The following is a 22,555-nucleotide window of genomic DNA, read 5'->3' on the forward strand; positions in this document are numbered from 1 at the left end:
AACAAATAATTTTATTTATTTATTTTAAGTTGATAGTTTTTTCATTTTTTTGCCAAGCGGTGATGGAGGTGATGTTACTTTCTTATTGACTTTAACAAACAACTCAATGGCATATGAGAACATATCATGCGATCATATAGTAAACTAGTAATCGTTCGTTTCTTTTATATAATATTGCTTTATTTCGAGTTTTTATCATAAATTACTAGTCTCCATTTTCGAACGAAAATTAATTATTGATGCACTGTTTCTTCATAAATAATACCTAACTAGGTAACAATCTGTGCAGAATAAATTGATTTAAAGAAAATTATTATCTTAAAACTAATATATATTGGTGTTAAACATAATATGTAACTAAAATATTTTATTTATTTATTCAAAACTGCATTTTTTGTGTAAAAGATACATTTCACCCGTAAATTTTTTGAATGCGTATAAGCTTTTATGGTAAAAAAAATATTGATAAAATGTTACTATTTATTGCAACATGTATTTTGTATAGTTTAAAAATCAAATTTATATCTTATGATGTTTTATTTTATAATAATAATAATTTTGCATGTTTCTTTTGTAGCCATAACAACATATACTGAATTACTCAGTAGTTTAATTAATTTATTTTATTATATGTTAGTAACAATCAGATTCTAAACTAAATTTTCGGAAGATAATCTAATTTATTGATTTAATATTTTTGATTAGGCTATTTAAATATTTTGAGTTAGTTGGTTTGTTAATATTTTCTAGAAATGGCGGATTATTACCAAAAACGATTATGAAAAAATTAATGAAATTCCAAAATCACGTGTAAGAATACATTTCACCTGTGAAATATGTGAACATGGTAAAGAAAATATTTATAAAATGTTACAATTTATGGCAATATATATTTTTATGTGTTTTAAAAATCAAAATTATATTTATGGTTTATCGAGTAACTATAACAATTTTGCATAATCTAATAAGCGCTCATTTTAAATATATTATGAGATTTTTTGGGTACTAAGTTTATTTATAATGATAAGGATTACTGTCTCATTACTTTTTAATAGCACATAGATGAATATACAATTAGAACGTATATTCCTATTCGGTTATCAATATTTCTATTTTTAATAAATAATCACACTAAATGTTGAGATTAATTAGTTTACATACTTAGATATATATATATATATATATATATATATATATATATATAATCATACATCTTGATATCCCCTAATTTGTTATCATTTTATATTTATTTATGAATATATATAAATCTATATTTATTGGGAATTAAGTTTCTTTTAATGAGTGGGAGATAATTCAAGGGTAATATACTTCTTTTTATAATCAATTATAATAACTATTAAAAGCTTGTTATTTAAATTATTATGGTAATAATACTAACAAAAAAAATAACATTTTGTTTTTATATTACTATGTTAATAAGTTATATGTTCTTTATTTTTATTAACTTTATATTAATTGATATGTTTTTATAGCCTTTTCAAATATTTTACTTCAAATCAATATTTATATCAATATAACTTTTTTTTCTTTTTTTATCAAACAGATGTTATCATTCCATTAAACTAACATGTAACATACAAGGTAGAAAGTTTTTTCAGGATACAACATAAAGGGGGCTTACCCAAAGCATAAAACAACAAAGAGACATAAATAGATAGGGACAATCGATAGTAAGAGCTTGAGAGCTATGAACCACATGCTAGGAAGCAAACTGGAACCTGTGAGATCAAGGCAAATCGATGTGAACTCCATGAGCAGGTCAGTGGAGGAAAAGGTGGCCATTGTCTTGGGTCGAACATTATGTGGCGTTGAAAGGGTCAAAGCTGACTGTCTTACCGGAGTGAGGGGCGCTACTCTAGGTAGAGCTTTGATAAGAGGTCGAGCAAGGATAGAGCTCTGAGGGCCGATCGCTACTAGAGTAGTTGCAGGTCCAAGATTGAGTGAAAAGAGCTTAAAGAGGTTATGGTAACCACTACTCCATGGAATGGATGTCATAATACCACTAATCTTCAAGTTTTTATGGGGGTCTTCATAAAGTAGATGATTTGCGGTTTTGAGAGCTTTGCAATCATGCGAGGTGGAGATAGGAGGCTGGTGAAGGCTCGGTAACCCCAACTCTGCATAGGTGTGATCATAATGCCAAGCTTCACCAAGCTGTCTCCATCAAAGAGAGCATCCCTAGGAGATCCGACAAACACGGTTTTCAAATGACTCTTATACCATTCTAGCAACGATGGTGACTTAGGGATCAGAAGCAGTCTTCGAACTAGTGATACCATTAAGAAAACCAAGTGTTGACTAGGATGGGAGAAAGTGGAGTTTAGACCAAACCTGGATTCACACTGAACTCGACACAAAAGGTGCTCAAGCAAATTAGAAGAAACCAATATTCTGCTATCGAGGGAACCTCGTCTTGACCAAGCAGAAAAAACCGATACTAAACAATTTGATCTTGATATAAAGCAATTATAGACGAGTCTAAGTAGGTTCCATTGCAGGGATGAATCATAATCTAGGCAAAGTAGACTATCTACCAGGGTTCCGAGATAAGATTGGGGAGCAAACCTAGGCCGAAGAGATAAAGAGGTAGGGACAGAGCAAATCGGGGTTATGAGTTTCTTCGTCAAGATCTTCAACGGCTCCGACGTCAACACAGAGCTCCCGTCCAGCTGCAGCAGAGCTGGCGATAAACATTAGTGGGCTGCAAGCCTAATATTTTATAATTACTTTTAAAAGCAAAAAAAATTGATATAGAGGTGTTGGTATTCGAACCTTGGTACATAGGGTTAAAAATCAACTATTTTTACCACCAGATTAAGAGAACTTCACAGGATAAAGGCCGATTAATGAGTAGATATTGGCTGACGGCCGCAAGCACCTCCTTGCTCTACTTGTAGTCCTGACCGGTTCTGAACTGCAGCCAAGTAAAACACTTGGAGAGAGGATATAAATCCGAGGATCGGAGAGATGTTAAGGTTAATTGTGGAAAGGGCCAGATCGAGAGATAGTCTCCACGATTACCAGGGCATTCGGGGGTTGAGACTGTCATTTGAAATGTCTTACCTATTCTATTTTATATGTCACATACTTCGTGAGCGTAGACGAGTTGTAAGTGGATTACGTTGCGGTCATTATATAAAAAAGATCCGGAAATATGACGACATAGATAGATTGTTGTCGACTGTTTCTGACCAAATGAAAGAAGATTATTGTCGACTGAAAAATCAAAGTCAAAATTAATTGTCTTCAAGGTGTGATCCCACCGTTCCTTAGGTTAAAGTAGATACACTGTCCATATCATGCCTCGTTGTCATTCATTCCAATATATAGTTTTCTTCTTATATATCTCATACAAAATATCCAATTTTTGATTGTTTTGTTCTGTGGATTAACACATTTACGATTCATATTCTCCACTTAATTACATTTACATACGGTGGATAGCATATTTTATGATATGTACGGTGTTCAGGTATCCACTTAATTACATTTACATATGTATGCTGTTGGATACCAATTTGCATCATAAAATGGGGGTAAAAAGAAACTTAATACAAAAAAAATAATATTAACACAAATTGTCTTTCGTTTTCAATATAATCATTGTTCCTTCTTTAACAAACATTAGTTTTTTTTCTGACAACAAATATAATACTCCTACTAGTTTTAAGATCGTTAAATATTTGGCAGAGCCGTAGATTTAGTAATCGACTATATATATTTTCAAAATTCGAAAGTTCAAGATTTGAAATTTGGAGTTTATTATTGGGCTCAGGGAGATTCAGAGTTGTTTTTTTTTTTTCATTTTCTCAGGGGATAATTATGAGTGGGTTGCTTTTGCAGATAGATATATTTAAAGCTCCAAATAAATTTTTGCATGGGATAGAATTTTGTCGCCACCTTTGACGTAAGCTTTGTCTCGCTACCATTATTAATCCTATGGACCATTTACTTTTTTTCGTTTTAACAAAATTCCTAATCACCATTAATATTATTTTTGTTCTTATTTGCCCTGCCTTTTATATGAAACAATGTTGGACGTAATCTGTGACTAAAAGGGGGAAAATTGAAGCAAAAGATAACAAAAATGTTTATTGGTTACGACTTACGAGTGTGGTGAAAAATATTTTCATTATAAAGTTTATGTTTGAACGATAATATAATAATGTGGTTAATTCATATTTTCATATATTTTCGTAAATAATGAATCAAAAAAGAACAATGTGAAAGGGCAAATGGTGAAAAACATGTTACTTATTAATCAATTACTTAAAAAGGTACAATGGAGACCATTGACATAGCGGATGAATTGGTTAAGGGCATCTCCAACTCACCTCTATATTTGCTTTTTAACTCTATTTTAGAGTAAAATCTACTCCAACCCATCTCTATTTCTACCTCTATAATAGAGATCTCTATTTTTTCCTCTATATATAGAAGAATTCTATTTTTTCTCTATAGTAGAGTTGAACTTTTTTATTTATAAAATGGTCCTTGAACTTTTAACACTTTTATATTTATGATCAAAATAAATAAAATGTATATTTAAATAGTTTAATAATAATTTAATGAAGTGGAGGTTTTGTATTGAACAACACAATACTGAAAGTTTGTCGTAAGATTCAATTCTCATATCAGATAAACAAAAATAACAGTCAAGATTTGGTATTTAAAAGTTTGGAAAAATACACTAATATCGATGGTTAAAAAAATCTACTATGTTTTATTATTTTATATGATGCAATATATTTTTTTAATAAATGTGATATTTAAATAATATTTATGAATGTTAAAAATTTAAATAATATCACAATTTTATGAAAATTTCATAAATTAAATGGGTTAGTTTGCAATTTTTATAAGTAAAAGGTATTAATAGTAAAATACAAAACGAATCTCTACGAAATATTCTTTTTTAGAGTAAAAAATAGAGGTATCTATTTGAGCAAAACTCACCTCTATTATAAAGTTTCTCTATTTTAAAGATAAAAATAGGGAAAACCATTAGAGATGGTCTAAGCTCTATTTGACATATGAATCAAAACATTTAGAGTGGAAAGTGATTTCTCTCAACTCATTAACGGTATTTCAACAAGATCCCTCGACTACCTCGACTCGACTCTGAGCATCTAACTCTGAGACGAATTCAGCTAAACATGCTCTCATTACAGTTTGTTTAAGAAACATGTTCCAAAATTTTGAAAAGGTTTTCTCGTCGTAAAGAAAAATAATATTTCTGTTATTTCATTTTCAATTAACTTTTTGTTACTTCAAAAAAAATTTGGCCTTTAGTAGCACTTTTTACCAACAGGCCACCCGTGAAACCAAATTCTCACTCTGACGCATTTCAACATGCAACAAAATTAGAAGTAATTAAGAATTAAAAACTACATTCCAAATTCTATTGATTTCAATTCTCATCATAACGATAAACAAATTTATCAACAAAAATAACAATTCACTCTTCCCCCAAAAGACCAAAACAAAACAAAAAAAACACTAATATTTTTAGGGTTTGCAAATGACCACAAAGCAAGGAAGCAAAGCTTTAGGATTAAGCAAATAAAGCTCCTCCACATTTGTATACAAACCAACTTTGCCAGCCAATGAATCAAACCCACTCATCAACCCATTCATCTCCTCCACATTCTCCACCGGCCTATGAACTCTCCCGGCTATAACCCTACAAACAATCAACACTTTCCTCACCGTCCGATCAACATCTCCACTCTGATGATCTCCACCGTTAGCCAAAATCGACTCAAACGCTCTCCCACTAGTCGACGCCGTGAACACACCAATCCCATTGTTCTTCTCCTCCCGTTTCGCCGAGAACCCGTTTCTTATAATCCGACAAACACTACACTTATCCGCCGTGCAAAGACTCGTTGACCCGTTTATACCTAAACCACAAGCCACTGTGGTTCCGTGGAACCTAAGCAGCTCGTTCCCATCAGCTAGACATCTCGGATGCTTCTTCTGGAGTTTGCTCGCTCTGATTTTAACCGTCTCTCTGTATTCTTCGAATCTAGCTAATGTCTTTTGCATATTGTGAACTTTTAATACTCGATCGATTCTTCCACATTGGTTATCTGATTTTAACCAGCTCGTTCTGCATATTATCTCCACAATCTTTCTTGATGAGTCTCCTTCTACTAGCTCCGATACTGCAATTTTGAGGACGATTTGATCACATTAACAACCTTTTTAACCTAATTTCATAATCAAAATCCAATCTTTTTGATAAAGTTAAGATTGTTTTTATTACCTAAAACTGTAAAACTCTGTTTTTTCGATAAAGTTGAGATTTTTAAGAACTTTTTCTCCTAAAGTTGGAAACTTTTTGTAATTCTGAAACCCAAATTGCATAGTTTCGATTGTGAAGATTGGAAAAAAAGATTCGAACTTTGAGATACTTACCGGCGTGTTTAGAGAGATGATGAGCTTCAGCAGCTTCAAGTTTATTGAACTGTTCACCACATTTATGACAAGAAACAGAGGAGTTCGAGTTGCCTCCATTAATGGGAGAGTCTCTGTTCATCTCCAATGAAACTCTCCTGTTTGTATGAAACCCTTCTCCTCTGTCTCTCTCGGACAGAGCAGAAGATCCTTTTTTTGTTTGGCTCCGGTAAGAAGCTGAGCGGTTAAGATAATGCATCGGTGTTCCTGGTCTCAACATACCCACATAAGTCGTTGACCGACCATTCCCTCCTCCTCCGCCGCCGCCGGAATCTGCTGCTCCGGCAGGTGAAGCAGCCATGTCTCCTCCAACACCAGTGATCTTAAGTTCGCAAGTTGAGTTACTGAGGATAACTTCATGAGTAATGGGATTGAGAAACTCATTGCTTCCAATAGAACGAGGACTACTTATTGGTGGTGGTCTATCGAAATGTCTTTTGCTTCCATGGATTACGTCTTTGAGATTCGCTATCGATCTTGAACATCCTGATAAGCCACCACCGCACACGGCGGCGCCTCCGATGCTGGAGTTTCTCTTGGTCGAGATGGTGGAGAGGTGTTGTTGTTTGGTGTTGTTGGTAGTGGATGGTTTAGTAGGGTCGTGGACATCAGATGGTTCGGATTTACAGTGGAGAGACTTCTTGAGTGAGAACCAAACAGTTGGGATGTTCTTGTTCTTCTTCTTCTTCTTTTGGCTTTTTCTACTTGAATCTTCCATTGTTCTTTGTTTGTTTGGATATCTCTCTCTCTCTCTCTCTTTCTCTATCTTCTTCTGAAATTTTTTGGGGATTTTTATTTTGGAAGTGGTACTATAATAATAAATATAAATGAAAATATTAATGAAGAAGTAGAAGAAGCAAAATAGGCAAGTGATTTTTTTTTTGTCTTGTACTAGTAATCTAGTATACAGTTGAGATTATTAAATGAGATATGAGAAAATAATATGGTTTTAGTATTTTTTTTTTATAAGAAGGCATGTACGTGCATATGAATCTAAAGGATGGTCTATAATGTCTCACTAGACTCAACTCATCGATGTAATAACACGAGAGAATGTTTATTTCATTTACTGCTTTTGCGAAATCTTATAAAGTGTAAAAAAACTTAAAAAGACTTCACAAATCACCCAACACCTGTTCATGTTTTCATGTTCATGTTCATGAATCATAAAATAGTATACTCATTTTATTGTATTATTCTAATTAGTCTTTTTATTCGTTAAACTGAATATTGGAGTGATGGAGTCCCTTTTCTGGTTACAATTTGATGCAAGGTAAAAAAAAAAAGACAATCTAAATTTCATGAACTTTTTTTGGTTAATAATTTCATGAACTTTGCATTCATTAAGAGGATGAATGTTAACCATAAATCGTAATGAATTCAGTAAGTTTGGTTTTTTTAAAGATACATAAAATATCTTTTTTTCCTATAATTACTTGCCGTGTAGAGAATTCATGTCTCCAAAGCTTTGGAATTTCCTTTAAACTGTCTCTTACAAAATTTAATTACAGTTAATACAATCGTCAATCAATGAGTGTGTAGTGGGCAAGTTCACCGGTGAGATTCTACGAATTGTAGTAAAAGACTACGGTAAAGTTTGTTCCAAAAACAAGAAAAGACTACGATTAGTCGTAAATAAACAAATGTCATATTTGACGAATCTAATATTTGGACTAAGCTTTCTACGATGTCCGAAACCTAGTCAGGCTAGAACTATGTATTCACTCACTTATCATAACTAAGTTCATCCAAACTATAATGATGACAAATTGTTGTTCAATGACAACTAAATGAGAATTACTACGTTTTGAAATAAATTGAAAACAAGAACATTGATTCCAATTCATCAACTCACTTCTTTCCGCTTGCATCTGTCAATTCACTCTTAAAAGCCCTCCCACAATAGCAAATGAAGCGTTCTGACATTTCTTGGAATATACTAATCAATTTACAGTAATCATCAATATGTACATTATCTTTAAGACAAACAAAACTTATGTACATTAAATATTACGACAAAAAAATATATATATAAACAGTAAAATCTCTATAAATTAATAAGATCCGGACCATGAAATTTTATTAATTTATAGAGGTTTTAATTTATAATTATTAATTTATCAATAAATTAATAATTATTAATTTATGAAGAGATTTTCTCATTTTTATATTGAAATTTTTCTATTACAAAATAAGATACTTTTGTTATCATTCACATTTTTAAAGAATTTTCTTAATTTATAATCTTGGTTATCGTAATAGGATGAATGTCAATTATTTAATAAATTATCTAGATAAAAATGAGAAATGTTAGAAGTTTAGAAAAAATTGTTACTACTATCCTTCATGGTAATTATGAAGTCGCAGAAGATATTGTGGTACCTTTAAAACCAATTACTAAAGAAGCAATTATCGCATCTATGATTCTTCACAATTTATGGATGCGATTTGAAAATACAACAATAAAAAAATTAGAAATGAGCTCCAACAATAATGCAAATTTAAGAATAGGCAAACAACGATAAAATCATATTTCACTAGATTTTTTTAGATATATATATATATATATATATATATATCTCAGTTTATATGATTATTAATTTATGATATTGTTGGGACCATATTTTTACATAGGATTTCCAAAAAAATATTATCTTATTATTTTATCGAAATGTGTCATTTTTTACACTGGCCTAACTCGGGACTGGAAGAATTTATTAATTTATAGCGAGTATTAATTTAAAAAGTATTAAGTTATAGAGGTTCTACTGGATATAGAGCATTTGAAACTTCATATAAATATTTGCACACAATTAAAAAGAAAATTACGACTAATATACCATGTAACTTTTATCACTCTAGTAAGTAAATACAATAGTCTTGAAATATATATATATATATATATATTTTTTTTTCACGATAGGAAGAGAAAGAATAAGAATTTTAGAAAATTGAATTTTCTTAATGGATGACAATAACATAATTGTTAAGGATCAAAATAAAAATCAGAAGTTATAGTATATTTTTGTCAAACTTTCAAAGTGCATTTAATATTGACTTGTAGATATCGCAAAGGGTGGTAGATGAATGAAGTTAGGTGTGGGTGTCGTTATAGCCATATTGAATTCTAAACGAAAGAACATTAAATTTTAGAAAAATTGAATTTTGAAAAACACATTGATAGATAGATATGTCCTTCTGTTCTTGGTTTCCCAGTTTTGCCCTAAAACCTAATAGGACCATCGTATCGACCACACCACATTGACTGGTCTGCCCCAATCTAGCTTTGATATCTTAATATCGTGTGACTTAGCATGTTGCATCTACTTCATACTGAAAATTTATTAGGTGGACACAGTTTCATACTATATATATTTTTTTGTTCTTAACTTAACATTTCCTTAGGATGACCTTTATAGTAATTCAATCAAAAGTAACATAGTAGTTCAAAACTTAAGAATGGTTAAATTGTTGATGTATGTACAACAAAAGCTTATAAAAAACACGACAATAGCAAAATTTGATTAATTAATTTACGTTTTACTACGTTTATGAGGTTCTCATGGGCTTAGAGTTGGCTCTAAACCTAAACACGGCCCATTTATATCATTCACCAGCCCATAATATATTATCCAATAAAATAAATCGAATTATTACTACTTCACGTTAAAACAATTTGGAAATTCCCTCCTCCAAAAAGAAACCAACAAAGAAAAAGTGAAGCGGTGCAACAGATCACAGCCATTGATTTAGTTTTAATCAACGGTTAATATATCTACGATCCGCGTACTCTGTTCTTATTGGTTGATAACTTTATCATCCAACGCATATATATATATAAAGGAATCACATTTCTTCTTTTGTTTTATTCGTCAAGAAATTTTTTTAGTTTGTTTGTTTGTTGAGAAAAAAATGGCGGGTCGTGGGAAAACACTAGGATCGGGTGCGGCGAAGAAAGCAACGTCTCGGAGTAGCAAAGCTGGGCTTCAATTCCCTGTGGGTCGTATCGCTCGTTTCTTGAAAGCTGGTAAATACGCCGAACGTGTTGGTGCTGGTGCTCCCGTTTATCTCGCCGCCGTTCTCGAGTATTTGGCCGCCGAGGTTACTTTTTTATACTTTCCCCTATCTCTTTCTCAATCCCTTTACCTACTTTTATCAGGGCTTCCTCTGTTTTTGCGTGATTAGTTTTTTTTCTTTTTCTTTTTGGCGATCCATGAAAGAATCTAGGGTTCTTGAATTTTCAGGAATTGGGGAATTTTAGTTAAAGTTGTAAAATTTAACATATATTTCTCAATTTTGTTTAGATTGGTGTTTGAATTGATCTTAAATGAACATACTTTTGTGTCTATTTGATTAGTCTAAAATCGAAATTTTTGTACTTTCTAATATGGAAACTAATTTGATTTGTTAGTTAAAGTTCTCATTTTTGGGTATTTTGATCATTGCGGTTTTTTTTCTTGAATTGGGTGTGTTTAATCGTCTTGGGGTCGTTAATGGTTTGTGGTTGAGACTGAAACTGATGTGTTTTAAAATCATTCTCGTTAGGTTCTTGAACTCGCTGGGAACGCAGCAAGAGATAACAAGAAGACACGTATTGTTCCTCGTCACATTCAGCTCGCTGTGAGAAACGATGAGGAGCTAAGCAAGCTTCTTGGAGATGTGACGATTGCTAACGGAGGAGTGATGCCTAATATCCACAATCTTCTTCTCCCTAAGAAGTCTGGACCTTCAAAGCCTCAGGAAGATTAGATTCTCAAAACACAAGGATGATATAGAAGAAACACGTCTTGCTGACTCCTTTTGTTCTGTTTTCGCTTCTGAATTGAATAAACACAATAACTAGCTAGTGCTTTTTGTTTAGGTGCTTTTGTTTTATGTCAGTTGTTTAGTAGGGTTTTTGTTTTGGACATCTTGTTTCAGTTTCTGTGTGAATATATCAAAAGTCTCTAATATTATTTACATAATTGAGTTCCGAGTGTTACTTGCTTCCAAACGAGTGTAACAATCCTGATGGTCTAATATGTCTTGCTGACTCTTTTGTTCTATTTCGCTTCTGATTCAATAAAAACAAGGACTAGCTAATGGCCTAGTGCTTTTGTTTTCTATCAGTTGTTAAGGGGCTTTGTTTTGGACATCTTGTTTCAGTATTATTTACATAGTTGAGTTTGAGAGTTTCTTGTCTAAAAGAGTTGTAAAAATCATTTGTGATCAAAGATAAACTCGTCTCTTTCTGCAACAAGGAACTCTTGGCACTTGGATTTAGAAATTGGATTGCTTTGGTTGCAATTCAAAAGAAAAAAGAATATATAAACGTTGATGATAGTAATATTACAACAGTAAACACAAAAAGGATTACTATTCTATGGCACAACAAGATTTAAGAAGAAAACAAAATGATGAGTGTGTTTTCTAAAACTAAAGTAGAAAATGTCAGTACAAGGAAAAGAGAGTGACAGTGTAAGTCAACAACTCCAAATGCTTCCTTTGTGTTTGTTCATCTGATCATCACTGACTAAAACCTGACATCTATGTGAGTTAATGCCATTCCACTCCCAGCAGAAAAAAAACATCTTCAGAAGCTCTCAGCAAAACCGCAGAGGATTTATGTCCTAACATGTTGCAAAACCAGAGATTTGTAAATTCTTTAGTCTGAATCTGAACTAGAATGATCCATGCGTCTCTCTGAAATAGCTGGAAACAGCTTCTGCCTAGGATCTACTGAAGGTGGTTGTCTTGGAGTTTCAGAAGCAGATGAGGCTGTAGAGCCCTGTTTTCTGGCCATCCTTACGGGTCTTCCTCGTGCCTCTCTGACTTCTTTGCAGGACTTATCTAAGATTATCAAAAAATCACGCACAATCACAAACAAACGCAACCCTTCATCTTTTCCAGCTTTGCCATGGAAATAGTCCCCTGTACTTTTCACCAAAGCCATTATTCTCTTCTCTTCCTCGAGCACTGACACGATGCTACCTTCAGCATTTTGAATAAAATCTTCTAGCGCTTCACGAAACCCACTTTCCTCGCCTGAACTCTTCATCTCAGAGTTGACAAAGTCCCGAGCTTTCGACAAAGCATGACCCATTTTAAGAACAGTCCCTGTTAAACCATCAGCATCTATGTTTGCAGATTTCTTTACATTTTCAAGCTCACTGCTCAACCCTGAAACTTTCTGAAGTCCAAGATTACGGTAATTCTCTTCTGCCTCTTCAGTGGTTTCCTCGGCTAAAAGATCCTCTGTTTTAACACTTGAGAAGCTTTGGCTCTCTCTGATAGTACGAGCCGCTCTTAAACCTTCAGTCCTAATTATCTCTTGAACAACGAACTGGAGGAGCGTTGTTTTCCCATCAGTGCCCTTGACGTCTGATAATTTTAAAAGAGTGTCCAGCTTGAAAGCTTGAGCACCACCCCTGAATGTACCATCATTCATTCGGTTTCCGGTCTTAAGTACGGCCTCTAAGAGCTTCAGGAACAGCCGACTTCCCCTAAGTTCTTTACAAGCAACCTTTCATATACACAAAAGAAGATGCATTTAGATTGGAGAAGAAGCAAAATATTTGAGAAAGACTAAGAAACTCTGTAATCTGTTTTCCTTTCCAGAACATAGTTTTTGTTAAAGATTAGGAAACGTACCTCTAATGTCTGAAATGATTCTTTAACAAAGGCCATTTCTTCATGGAGTGTACACATAAATAGAAGTGCCTCTAGACGCTTGAAAGCGAAAGGGATATCAACGACTGCTTTCAGGAATCGTTCAGCAGTTCCCAGTTGAGCTATTTCACCACAGTATAATCTAAGCTTTAGTTCTTCTTCTGGTGTTGGTGCCATCTTTAACAGAGTCTGAATGAATTCTACAGGAAGCTCATTTCCTAATTCAACAAAACTTATGTTAAGAGAACACATGGGACAATGTTCCACCTAGAAAAAATAAAGGAAAAGAAGGTTACCTTCGCGAAGTGCATCACACATTTCTTCTGTTGTCGCATTCAAAGCACGCAAAAGAATTGACAGATTTTGTCCTTTCTTTGGTTCCAGAATCTGAATAAACTGAGGTAAAGTAACTTGTCCAGAGGACCCCTTCTTGTCGTTTTTATTCTTGTCTGCTGCTGCATATCCGAATAACGACTCTATCATCTCTTCATTGAACCTGGAAAAGCATTCTTAAATAAGTTGTATTCAGTTACTGTATGTAAGTTATAGAATATTAGGGAAACAAGCTATCAAGTTTACTCACTGAAAGGATCCTGATCTTATATCATTCCAAACCATTGAATGTTCTGGGTTTGCTTGAACTTTATCCCAGAAAAATGGCTTTAGCTTTGTTTTGGAGGGACCATCATCCTCTGATGCCTTTGCTGGCCCAGAAGATGGTCGGGGTGCTTTTGGTCCCAGACTCATCGGTGGAGGTGGACGTGGTCCTTTAAGTCCAGGAGGAGGTGGCGGCCTAGGCCCACCAGAACCAGGTGGAGGAGCTGGAGGAGGCGGTCGTGGAGGACCAACAGAAGATGGCATTGGTGGTGCTGGAGCTGGCGCAGGAGCAGAAGACTTTTTTGAGGATACCTTAAGGAATTTGGGTGGTTCAGGTGGAAGTGGCTCCACTTTACCAGAAAGAGACTTCCCTGAAAGTGCAGAAGCTGTTCTTCCAGGTGGAGGCTTCAAAGGTGGCATCCCGTGATTGGTAATACTACTATTATGCATTCCTTCTTGTGATATCCTTTCTTCTAACGTATACGAATCGTCAGAGTTACTTCCATCGAAAGATGATGACATTTTTCCTTGGTTTGAGTAAATGTTATAAGACTGATGACCGGGCTTTTCTCCTTTGACAGAACCACCATAGTTGATAGAGGAACCTGAAAACGTTAAAAAGCTACTTGAATCTTCATATTATTATAAAGATTAGTACCGTGAGAAAGTGGATATATTATTACCCACAGAGTAATCGCTACTGCTTAAACTGAGAAGAGGCCGTTCATCATTTTTCCTGCCTCCTGAACCATTTCCACAAACCCTAGTGCAGCATAAGAAGAATAATGCAGCAAGCAAAAACGTAGAAACTGCAGTGACAACAACTGCAATGATGATTGTTTTCTGATGATCCTCTTTTTTTTTCGCAGGTGAAACAGGTGCAGATTTTGGAGTTTTAGAAACGTTTTTCTTAGGAGGAGGAGGAGGGGGTGATCTTGATGGGGGAAAAGATGATCTCCGTGGAGGTGGGGATCTTGATCTAGTAGGTGGGCCTGGATTACGCTTAGGAGGACGGGGAGGGGGAGGGGAAGGAGAAGGAGAAGGGGAAGAGCCTGGTCTAGTAGCTAGGTTTCTCCTCGGAGTAGTATCAACCATAGATGATAGGAGCTCAAGATACTTGGGGTTATGACCATTTAACTTTCCTTTTTCTTGGATACAATCAAGAAGAGTCTGCTTTAGATGGGAATGATTCAAACCAAATAGTTCCGTATTATCCTTCAAACCTGGAAAACATAGATTGAATGCTGCGACAGCTTCCTTCACACAATCTGAATCTTGCCAGCAACGCTGCGACCATGATGTTCCTACCTGTCAAACATTGTACGAAAGACATGAGACAAACAACTTTCAAAGCTATAAAAAAAAAATGAGAATCATAGCATTAACTAAGAGACAGCCAACAAATAAATTCAAGCATAATTGCAAATGGGGAATCCAAACTATTTTGCAAGATGAAAACAATGTAAGCGTCCTGCGATGATCTTATTTTGGTTATAGCAAACATGAACCAACACCAATATCGCAGTCTTAGTCTCGAAACCTAACGCTTTCAGCAAGAATATGACTCACATATCTCTCTGGATAAAGTCTACAACAGAGCTACAGGATCTTCTAGATATTACATTTTATCTCTCTGGATAAGTCTACAACAGAGCTACAGGATCTTCTAGATATGACATTTTATCTACCTAACTTGAACACCGTAGCTACATATCCGAAACTGAGGCTTTAAACTACTTCAGAAGAGAGAGTCCCACTAAAAACCTGGAACTCGACAAGCGTGAAACTGAAAGCTACAGCAGCAACAAAATGCACTCTAAATATATACCCCACTGATTAGATCTAGCTTTAAGAATATACGTGATTGACACAAATTCGAAAACCATAGACTTTATATAGGAGGAAAGGATATAAGCATCTCGTAATGATCTACATGATCTCTTTCTCAGACACCTGGATACTTGCAGGGAAGATGAATCAAATTCAGTCTCTAAAGCCTAGTTTTTTTCAGCAAGAAACAGCTAATATCTCGCAACTCTCGCCTCAAAAGTATACTACAGAGCTGCAGGATCTCCTAGCTTCTACATATTAAGCTCTCTCAGATAAATCCCAATCACAAATGATGTAAAAAAAAAAGAATCAAACAGACTTGAAAAGCACAAAAGGGCTTACCATTTGTGTATTGACCTGCCCTGTTGATGGAGGAGCCATGAATTGACTAAGAAAAGTCTCATCTTTTTCTATATTCTCTTCCAAAGTAACCACCAAGAACCCAGAAAACAGAATCAACCACAAAACTAAACGAGTGCAATTCTGATCACCCATTCCTCCTCGAATCATTCGAAACATATCTATTGCTTCTCATTTCATCTAATATACTCCAACAACAACGACGTAATCAAAAAAGCTCCTTCAATGAAACGATTAATATCACTAATTTTTAATGCAGAACCACCCTTTTGATTAATTCCGATAAAGATCGAAACTTTAAACACAAAAAACTCAACAACCAACCCTGATCGAGAAAATTGGAGCTGACTTCGACGCAATTCAATAATAAAAAAAGCTTCGAGAACAATGCCCAACGAGAGATCAATACACGTTTTCAGAAAACTAAGAGACAGCACAAAAGGTAAAAAGAGTTGGTGCTAATGATTGTGGTGGCCAGATCCAATACCAAAATGCTCAATGGTGATTGTCGTCGTTGGTGCGCTCAAACCAAACCCAAAATTTTGACCAGCGAGACCAAACAAAAGTTTCAACCTTTTTTTTTTTTCTTTTTTTTTTCGACGAGAAAAATTCACGGAGAAATTAGCTCTCAAGCTTCATTAAAATTTTCTCGAAAGCTTTTTTCGTTCATTTTTTTCGAAAATTACGCAGAGTTATTGATATATTGGATTATTATTCTGTTTTTTTCTTGATTTTCTTACTTAAGGCGAAAAGGTAATTAGTCAATTTAAGTATATATATGTTTTTCTATTTATTTTATTATCTTATCAATAATTTATTATGTATCCGATAATTAGAAAAAAAATACTAGTACTGAAAGCCACCAAATATTTTTAAATTTGTTTTTTAAGTATTTCCTCAAAACTCATTTTCATATAAGTTATGAATTTATGATATTGTTTATCTAATTTTATTATTTCTCTCATGTATTGAGTATTTTTTAAGTAATGTAGAAAAGGAAAACATTAAACTCATAATGATTTATTAATCTTCATGTTTTAAACTAAATTTTAGAAATTAAAGTTTTAAGGCAATCAATCACGCTAACCTCTGATGACATCTTTATTTTAATCCATGTTTAGATATGCATGATGCATTGCATGGAGTCATGGACCATCTCTCTCAATAGTCAAATTTCTTTGGGAAAGCAACGAGTTAAAATAATTAAAGACTGATTCGGAAAAAGTTTCGAATCTCGATCTAGTGCATTACGCTATTCCTCTCTTTCACACTTATTTTTCTTACTTTCCTTAAGAAACTTAAAGTAATGATAAATTGTTTATTTCCCTTGGTAAAGTAAATCGTAGATTCTTCCATGAGAGCAACTACCCTTTTCCATTCATCATCATTGGAACCGGAAAACTCAAATCAAATGCGTATAAAAATCTAAGTTTATTGTTAACTGGTCAAATCTGCTTATACATATATGCATCAGCCATCCCTGTGGCCCTGTAATATGGTTTTTTTTGTACTATATTAATATCAGTGATCATAAAGATGAGGAATCAAAATGGTATGGCTCAAAGCAAATAAGGACACATTTCTTTGTGACCCTTGGAGCAATTTCTAACGTCAAGAGAACATATTCTCCTTTCTTTACTTTAAGCGCGTTTAAAGTATTGTCACAAAGAGAAGAATCTCTCCCAACTTTGGACCTATCATGTCAATCTAAGTGTAATGATATATAAATATGCTACAAATATACCTCCACAAATTTACAAGAGAATAAAATGTAGGGAAAAGTAATGTCTGCCTAATTACATTTCTCAAAAATTATATATATGAGTAAAAGTATTAGTTGATATTTTATATATCTAAGATCGTTTGCTATTATATTGTCTTTTTCATATTCAAAGTAGTTTTAAGTTACAAGTTTCTGATATGTAAAATAGCTAAAATATCTAAAACTAAAGTCTAATAATTTTTTGTATACCTGAATATTTTTTAATTTTTTATGTCCCCATTAAACTTTACTAGTTATGGCCCTTAATGTAAATTCTTCTGGTTAGCTTTTTATATCTCAAAACTCATACTATAAAACATTGATTCGAAAACTTTCACACACACAATCAACCACATCCCCTACTTTTTTCTTATTCGTCTCAATCTCTCTTTCTCTCTCTCTAATGACGAGTAGTAGTGGAAGCCTCAAACTAGAGATCCACACCGACGACAAGACGCCGGGAAAGTGGAGCGTACCGCTCGGCGATGAATCTTTCCGAAGGTTCTTGAGCGGAGGAGGAGGCTCGGAGAAAGCTGTGTTCGGTGAGGGATCACTTTACAGCCCATTTTTGTTTGGGAAGTACTTTGATCCATCAGATGCATTTCCGTTGTGGGAGTTTGAGGCTGAGGTTCTGCTGGCGAGCCTCAGAAGCTTAGGACACTGTAGAGTTGATTGGTCTCAGACCGATCAAGCTTATGTCCTTAAATCCGATCTCCCCGGTACGTACGTACGTGTATTTCTTACGCTACAATTTTTCTATTTGTTTTTGGTTTGCTAACATTATGCACTTTCAAGGTGATATAATAATTATATAAATGATATCTTGAGGGTTCAAGAACATGTAATAGTTTTTAGAAAATGGTAAAAATAAATGATGTCTTCAGGGTTCAAGAACAAAAAGACTGATTAAAGTTTTGATACTTGTATATTAGTGGTCGGGAAAAATAACGTGCAGGTGTATGTGGACGTTAGTGGAAAAGTGATGGAGATTAGTGGCCAATGGAACAACAACAAGAAAACAGCGGTTAACGGTGACTGGAGAAGTGGCAGGTGGTGGGAACACGGCTACGTCCGTCGTCTCGAGCTCCCCGGCGACGCCGACTCTAAAAACTCCGAAGTTTTCTTCTCCAACAACGAAGACTGCTCTTTCTTAGAGATCCGAATCCCTAAGATCAATTCTAAGAGCAAGTTTTAATCTGATGTGGCCTTGATGAGTATTATGTTTAGGGTTTTTTTTTCTCTCTTAACTTTCTCTTCTTTACTACGAGTATTATTAATATAGAATGATCTGTGCTGAATTTATGTGGTGGACACACCAAGATGGATAAATGATAGTATATATTATAGACAAATGATTTATAAATCACACACAAGTATGTGTCCTGTAGATTTTTTTTTTCTTTCTTGAATATGGAAAATTAATTTGCACTAATGCATGTGTGCGGTATTAATGATTTTACTCAAGGGACTAGTCTAATGCAGATGACGAAGGGAGGAGTCAGCATAAGGAGAAATGAAATTGACAAAGAATGCTACATATATAAGCATTTTAGCACATATTCAAAATGCGTTATTTGCGATGCATTTTGAGAAAGCACAAGACGTATAACGGAACCACTTCACTATTTATCAGAGTTTATGGCCTATTCTTAAACCGGTTTATTGTCTGGATCTGGCGTGTGATATTGGACATGTTATATATTCTCACATGAAATGTTATTGGGCTTCAAACCAATAAATTCATGACCATAAAGACTTATGTTATTGTCAAATGGCCTTTCATAGATGCTGTATTAAGACGACTACGATTCAATGAAAAATGGACTAATTGATGTGGTGCATTTAGTCTTTATCATGTAACAATGTATAAAATGGTGCTTAAGAAATCTGCGGTCAACATCGACTGGAGAAGCGGCCGGTGGTCGGAATATGACTACGTCCGTAGTCTCGACTCGAACATAGCTAGCGACACGACACCAACACCATAAACTCCGAAGTTTTCCTCTCAAGCAAGGACGAGACCACTATATATACTTAGAGATCCGAATCCCCAAGATCAATTCTAAGAACAAGTTTAATCTGAGTATAAATTTTGGGCCGGTGGTGGGTTTTTCTTACTTTGAATTTTTCGTTTTATCATCACACGATGATTTTATGTGGTGGACACAAAAGGTAGAATTATCATCACGATTGTAACCGACGCAAATATAAACTCCATGTCACAAAAGTACATTTCTCTTTGGTTAGACAACATTAATGTAGTGTCCATAGGATTCTAACCTCCCTCTATATATATATATATGTATGTTGAAATTTCTCTTGCAATATTATTTGTAAAAATTAGTTGCACATTGTAACCGTTGCTTTGTCATCACCAATAGAAGTAATTCGCATCATGTGCTGTATCCCTTGTTTCCACAAAAATGTGGCTAATATTCAAATCTTCATCGGCATTTTTCATTCTCGGTTGAACATAAAACAAAATCCTCACGAATTATTGTCTCATAGCAATAACTACTAGCTACTTATAGATGTAGTTTTTTTAAAATGTCAAAATTGAAAATTCTATTATATTATCCAAAAAAATTTGAACAAATATGTACGAATATCTTTTTGCCATGTACGCACACACGCACACGCATAAAAAGGCATCGAATCTGAACCAAAGCATGAACTGTACTTGGGCAGAGCAGAATGAGATAAACTTAAGAAAACTCTATATCAACGACAAAACTAAGTTATAAGAAAATATAAACTATACATAACAATCCATCTCAGATCTGAACATTCTTTCCAGTGCATATATAAAGTTCACTTCATTAGCAGTTGATCCCTCTTACATCAATGATGTCTAACGCAATGAGCCAACTAAACCTTACTGTATTAAAGATGTGTCAGGTCAGTTTACCGGTAAGGTTAAATAAGAGTAATTATTATTTTGTAGAGGTACAGAAGAAAAAAAAGTCCAAATTAGTGGACCACTTATTTTGGTTTTGCATATATTAAAAAGAAAAAATGCAAAAGTTTGGGATACATATCAATTGTTGTTCCTAAAATAGGTTTATATGATGATTACTATAATTTTTAATCTTCCTTTACAAAAGAATGAGATTGAATTGTCCATATATACAATGAACATTTGTTTTATAGGAATCTCAAAACTCTTAATTTTTTTCTCGAATTTCAAATGACTCAAATGGGAAATGAAAAACTGAATTTGTTAATAATATAGTCTTTTCTTTAATGGAATTCATTGTGTGTTAGGGGAACAAGCTAACGAATATATGTAACAGAACAGTATTAAACTATTCTTTTAACAGAAGAAGTAGGTCTAAGTGACTAAGTTTGATGTGCGAAAATGACTTTAGATGACATAAACCTTGGAGCTCTCTACCATAAATTAAAAAAGAGATTTGGCAACAACTTTTTCTTCATGGGAAGTGTTTGGTGCAATCCCTTAACATCTATATTTATATGGAAATTTTTCATTTGAAGAAAATAATAATTGTCTGATAATATCACTATCTAGAAGTTGGTCAATATTATTATACGTTTCGCGACACCTATATCTTGGATTTATTAATACAGGAGATTTCTTGTTTTTTTTTATATGTTGAAACAGTATACTCTTTGATATATATATATTTTGTTAAATTATTATAACAGCATAAATAGTAGATCGTTATTACAATCCGGTGTAATAATTTATGTTTAGCGAGTTAGATTAATTCTACAAGAGAAATAAGTTGGAAAGACCGTATTGAAATCCATATAGTTTTGAGTATGTAATTTGATAGAGTTAGATGTGGGGAGTAAATAATCATGGCTTAACGCTGAAGTCTCCAATAATGAACTAATTCACGTTACGATAAAGTTGCAAAGAAAAAAAAGTTTTAAAAAAAAATACTTGGCACCGATTTGACGCAATGGAGGGACATATATATTAAGAATACATGTAATTTGGCCATGATATAGAACAAAAAAACATGTACGCCGTGGGAATTAATATTTTGATTCTTGCTAAACAATCTATATACATAATTTCGAGTCACACTTATACCAAATTTCAATAGTTTAACGTACTCTTCTAATATCAATTTCATTTTAAAACTATTTAAATAGTTTAAGATAGTTCTCAAAAAATAGGTTTCGGACTTCATTTAAAATGCCTTTAAAAAAAATTAGCTGTAGTTTCTTAAGCAATATTTTTTAAAAAATTAATAAGAAAAAATCAACGGAGACTACTTCTTCTAATAACATTAAAAGTTCAGATATTAGCTATACATACATGCAGACCACAAATCATAAAAACTTTAACAATAAATTATGAAAATGCGCGTTTAATATCTATTATACTATTTTGCTACTCGGGAGTTCGGGGACTTGTTCAACTTGATATTCGACGCCACGATTTTTAGAGAAAACCCAATTGTCTAATATTTTTTTGTTTAATAGTACTATAGTAGTAATACTTAAATTCTTTATTATATCGTTTAGTTTGACTAAATCAAATTTAGCATGAAACTTGCACCACCTTACTAATCAGTAATCACCTTTGCATAAAGTAATATCTGCTTTATCCAGACATAATTTATAAAAATATATATTCATATATATATATATATATATTACAATACGGTTTCCAGGGTGAATCACAAAGTTTGCAATCATGAAAATGTTATTATTAATATTTTTTTTGTTTATTGCATGATCCAATTTAGGAATATATTTAAAGTGAGTAAAGCTTAAAGCTGTTTAGTGCGTCTAGAATGTGCACTTTAATATCTCTTTGTCACCAATCACTAATCTCATTTTTTTTTTCTTTTTCCGAATTGGGTCAATTACCCAATATAAATACTCAGTATAAAGATAAAACTT

General features: G+C 33.6%; 4 protein-coding genes across 5 annotated transcripts; 2 read left to right on the top strand and 2 right to left on the bottom strand.

The window, feature by feature from the left end:
- Positions 5,395 to 7,223, bottom strand: LOC104725989. The gene is made up of 2 exons (XM_010444738.1): positions 6,442 to 7,223; positions 5,395 to 6,188 (listed from the first exon to the last, which is right to left on the bottom strand). Exons 1-2 carry the CDS (start codon positions 7,196 to 7,198, stop codon positions 5,530 to 5,532), a joined length of 1,416 nt encoding a protein of 471 aa, XP_010443040.1. The 5' UTR covers positions 7,199 to 7,223; the 3' UTR covers positions 5,395 to 5,529.
- On the top strand, positions 10,349 to 11,461 carry LOC104725990 (histone H2A.6). The gene is made up of 2 exons (XM_010444739.2): positions 10,349 to 10,581; positions 11,026 to 11,461. Exons 1-2 carry the CDS (start codon positions 10,393 to 10,395, stop codon positions 11,227 to 11,229), a joined length of 393 nt encoding a protein of 130 aa, XP_010443041.1. The 5' UTR covers positions 10,349 to 10,392; the 3' UTR covers positions 11,230 to 11,461.
- LOC104725991 (formin-like protein 5) lies at positions 11,767 to 16,596 on the bottom strand. The gene is made up of 6 exons (XM_010444741.2): positions 15,898 to 16,596; positions 14,409 to 15,033; positions 13,712 to 14,330; positions 13,425 to 13,624; positions 13,111 to 13,346; positions 11,767 to 12,982 (listed from the first exon to the last, which is right to left on the bottom strand). The coding sequence occupies exons 1-6, from the start codon at positions 16,072 to 16,074 to the stop codon at positions 12,125 to 12,127; spliced, it is 2,715 nt and encodes a 904-aa protein (XP_010443043.1). The 5' UTR covers positions 16,075 to 16,596; the 3' UTR covers positions 11,767 to 12,124.
- Positions 17,777 to 19,131, top strand: LOC104725992 (21.7 kDa class VI heat shock protein-like). 2 transcript variants are annotated; one of them, XM_010444743.2, is made up of 2 exons: positions 17,777 to 18,404; positions 18,633 to 19,131. In XM_010444743.2, exons 1-2 carry the CDS (start codon positions 18,081 to 18,083, stop codon positions 18,870 to 18,872), a joined length of 564 nt encoding a protein of 187 aa, XP_010443045.1. In that variant the 5' UTR covers positions 17,777 to 18,080; the 3' UTR covers positions 18,873 to 19,131. The 2 variants fall into 2 exon arrangements, with proteins under 2 accessions (XP_010443045.1, XP_010443044.1); XM_010444742.1 differs by having other exon boundaries at positions 17,795 to 18,396; positions 18,610 to 19,131.

Source organism: Camelina sativa, chromosome 11, assembly GCF_000633955.1.
Source record: "Camelina sativa cultivar DH55 chromosome 11, Cs, whole genome shotgun sequence".
NCBI classification, from domain to species: Eukaryota; Viridiplantae; Streptophyta; class Magnoliopsida; order Brassicales; family Brassicaceae; genus Camelina; species Camelina sativa.